The sequence below is a fragment of the Myotis davidii genome, unplaced genomic scaffold, assembly GCF_000327345.1.
Source record: "Myotis davidii unplaced genomic scaffold, ASM32734v1 scaffold223, whole genome shotgun sequence".
NCBI lineage: Eukaryota > Metazoa > Chordata > Mammalia > Chiroptera > Vespertilionidae > Myotis > Myotis davidii.
In genome coordinates, this window is record NW_006294609.1 from 4503125 (window position 1) to 4506961 (window position 3837).

A 3837-nucleotide genomic window follows, 5' to 3' on the forward strand; every position below is an offset into this window, starting at 1 on the left:
CGGACTGAAGGGTCCCAGGTTCGATTCCGGTCAAGGGCATGTACCTTGGTTGTGGGCACATCCCCAGTAGGGGGTGTGCAGGAGGCAGCTGGTCGATGTTTCTCTCTCATCGATGTTTCTAACTCTCTATCCCTCCCTTCCTCTCTGTAAAAATATCAATAAAATATATTTTAAAAAAAAAGATCAAGCAGAAATATCATGGAGGGAGAGGCTTCAGCACCCAGAACCTTTGTGGCCACATGGAGGTGAGAAAAAGGGGTACAAACATGCATAGGTCTGGTATATAACTTGAGTCCTATTCTCCAAATTTAGTCTGGGAATGTAAATTGGGAACGTAAGTTGGGGAAGTGGAGTGAATTCTTCCTGAGGGCCCCCCCCCCCCCAGCCAAGTTGTTGTTTTTTTTAAATCTCACCAGAGGGTATTTTTTCCCATTTATGTTTAGAGAGAGTGGAAGGGGGGTAGGAGGGGGAGAGAGACACACAAACTAATTGGTTGCCTCCTGCAAGCGCCCCCACAGGGGCTGGGAAACCTGCAACTGAGATATGTGCCCTTGACAGGGAATCGAACCCAAGACCCTTCGGTCCACAGACCTGAGCTCATAACCGGCCAGGGCACCTGTGGCTTTTTTCTATCAGATGTTTGGAGATCATAAAAGTAACACGTGCTCACTGTATACAAATGCACGGAGTACTGTAAAACTTCCCAATATCCTAAGGCATTTCCTGTTAGCAAATAATTGGGGCATGACTTGCAGACATTTTCTCTGTATGTGTGTGTGTGTGAGAGAGAGAGAGAGAGCACCAGATTTTTTTTTCATAGATGAGATTGGAGCACTTTCTGTTCTGAAGCTGTCTCATTGAACAATGTACCTGCATTCTCTCTCACAGTGGGTACTTCCACATGTTCCTCTTCTCCCCAAGGACTGCAGTCTCCCAGCATGCTGGCACTGCTCCTCTTAAAGCTCCTTGGGCGTTTTTTTCCCCCTCATCTGAGCGTATGTTCCCCATTGATTTTTAGAGAGAGTGGAAGAGAGAAAGATAGACAGAAACATTGATGTGAAACACATTGATTGGTTCCTCCTGCATGTGCCCCAACCAAGGTCTGGGCCAGGGAGGAGTCTATAACCGAGGTAAAGTGCCCTTGACAGGAACTGTACCCGGGACCCTTTGGTCCGCAGGCCCACACTCTATCCACTGAGCCAAACTGGTTAGGGCTGTCTTCAGTGTTGAGTTATTGCAAACCTCGCTGGCAAGAATGCCAAGGCCTGTTCCTAAACTTTTGAGCTTTTTACCAGGGGCTCTGAATGCAAAGCTGCCATTTCCCTGGGGGTTATCAGTTCCGTGAAGTTCAGTCAGTTGTTCTGGTGTCTGAAGTCTGGAGTCTCCCCAAAAGGAGATATTCTGGCCTCTTTTGAAGCTGTGAGGATGACATGGGGTCGTCCTCGTACAGCCCTCAGCACCTGCCTGGCTCATGACTCCTGGTCCTTCCACTTTACCGCACCCTTAAATAGCAGTGGGGATGACGAAGCTGTTAAGTTTTCAAGATAATATGATAAAACTCCATTTTATGCGGGTGCTGTTGGAGTTGTAATTTGTTTCTTGAATGAGGGTTTGGGGTGAATTAGATTTGTGTCTCTATTCTTAGCCTCTTGACATCAACACTCAGGAACTAAAGAGAAAACTGACAAAAAGGGAATTGGGAAAGGATCTCTCTATGAACTTTCTGATTACAACAGTAATACATCCTCAGTGAAGCATGTGTGTCTTGTGGACATGTGTAGGTATCCCCCAATCCAGTGATTTCCATCACTTATACATTTGGCCGTGTGCCGAAGGCCGGTACCTACATTTTCACGTTGCATTCTACCACCAACTCTATGAGCCAGGTGTTATTGCTCTCCCATCTTACAGATGAGAAAACCAACTCTAGCATGCATGCCCTGAGCCTCCTGCTGCCTCATGACCAGGCTTTATGGTCAGGAAAAGGATGTAAATATTTAAGGGACAACGGAATGGACTGTTTGAAATTAGGAGGGAGGAGCTGTGCTCCTAGCACTGATATTAGACTATTGACTGCTGCTCAGTAAATATTTACTGAGGGAAGGAATGATTGGTTACCATTTATGAAACCATGTTTACACTTTGTGCTCTTGTAGCAGGGAATGGGAAACGAATATTTCCCCCCCTTCCCAGCCCTCCTGCCCCTCCTGAGGGAGGAGAGGGAGTTACAAACTAAAAGTCTGCTGTTCCCTCCAGGGCCCTAGAGCTAGCAGCTCTAGGTACACACCCAGAGGTCCCTCTGCCCGCCCTTCCCCCTCTATTGCCCTCTGACCCTGAGGTCTGTTCCTCACTCCTGCCTGTTTGTTTCCACTTGTCACTTTGTGGGTTTGCTGGTTGACTGAGTCTTTCCTGCCCTGGATGGTAGGTAGCACAGGAGGCAGGACTTGGCCGTTCACTCAGTGCCTGGCACTCAGTGCAACTTATTGACTGGGGAGGAGTGGATCCAACCTGTGAGTTTTGCCAACAGTCCAGCTTCAGAGTGGCTAGTGTCGCTCTGCTTCTAGAAACTAATGAAGAAGTGGGAGCTGGGAGGCCCCCTATCCCAGGGTGACCGAGTTAAGCGTGTTATGTAAGTCAAGCTTTGGGTTTCTGGCAGGAGATTACAATGCGTTTGGCTTGGACTCTGCCCTGGTGCTTATTCAAGAGAAATAACTGTGAAACTCCTCACTGGGAGCAGGACTTCCGCAGAAGCTCGGTTCCAGAACCTTCCTGCCCTGGTCCCTCCCGAGAGGAAGGGAAGTCCCCTGAAGGCCAGCTCCAGGAGAAGGGACATGAGAACTCTACGCAGAAGGAAGATGCCAGGTTCCTGCAAACCCAGGATTATCTTATCAGTTAGGAGGGAGGATGGATTGTTGACAATTCAACAATGGAGACGGAGCCAGCAAATTCAGGGCTTTGAGAGGCAGATAGGTGCCACGGAGTGGTCTTTCCAGGTTTCGTAGTCTCAGATCAGGGGACAGGGGTGAGGACAGTGGGAATTTAGCCAGACTGGCCCACCTCTCTGCTTCATCCTTCATGATCTTTGCAAAATAACAATCAGAACTTTTCTAGGACAAACTAATTTAGTATGTGCTGTGCAGGACCGACACAGAACGATACAGACCTACCTGGCCCTTGTTCCTAGGAATCTCACACCCGAGACAGCCTCAGGATCTAGAGTAGTGTCTGTGCAGGGGTGAGACTCCACTATGAGCGGAGGGGGGGGGGGCGCTTAGCAACTTTACACCCCCTGTTGCATTTAATCCTCACTTTAGCCCCTCGGTGTTGGCTCTACTCCTCCCATGAGCCTCCCTCTCCTCCACCGCCCCCAGGAGGAGGGGGCTGACTCTAGGAGAGGACAGGTATGCGGGTTCCACCAGGGCACAGCGGACCAAGACCAACTTGAACTCCGGTCTACCTGGCTTCAGGCCTGAGCTCTTTCTGCCACACCTGTTTTCCCCACTGGAAACTACCCATCACCCACTTCCCAGCCCTCCTGCCCCTCCTTCGGGAAGAAAAAAGGTGTCATTTTCCTTAAGATTAAATGATCAGCCAACTAATCTGAAACCGCACAAACATATTTCCAAAGAATCTGACTGGTGTTTACCCACACTCTCCTGCCAAATGCCAAGAGCCTGTTACTGAAGGTGCACAGCTGCGATTCCCCCGTGATGGCGGGGCAGGGGCTGCGCTGAAATACCAAATTTGAGCCTGGGAAAGTGACCTTTGGTCGGCCCTTTCCTGACTGGCTCTCCTTGCTGTCACCACCATCGTCATCACAGCATTGCACTTACTCCA

The 3837-nt window shown here is 49.4% G+C and overlaps 1 protein-coding gene across 1 annotated transcript in view; it reads left to right on the plus strand.

Moving 5' to 3' along the window:
• The first annotated feature begins 239 nt into the window (after positions 1-239).
• The window catches only part of ALDH2 (aldehyde dehydrogenase 2 family (mitochondrial)), a 22147-nt gene continuing 18549 nt past the window's right edge, over positions 240-3837 (plus strand). Inside the window, exon 1 of the mRNA XM_015567273.1 lies at positions 240-245. Within this exon, the coding sequence (XP_015422759.1) occupies positions 240-245 (6 nt within the window). The remainder of the gene's footprint in view (positions 246-3837) is intronic.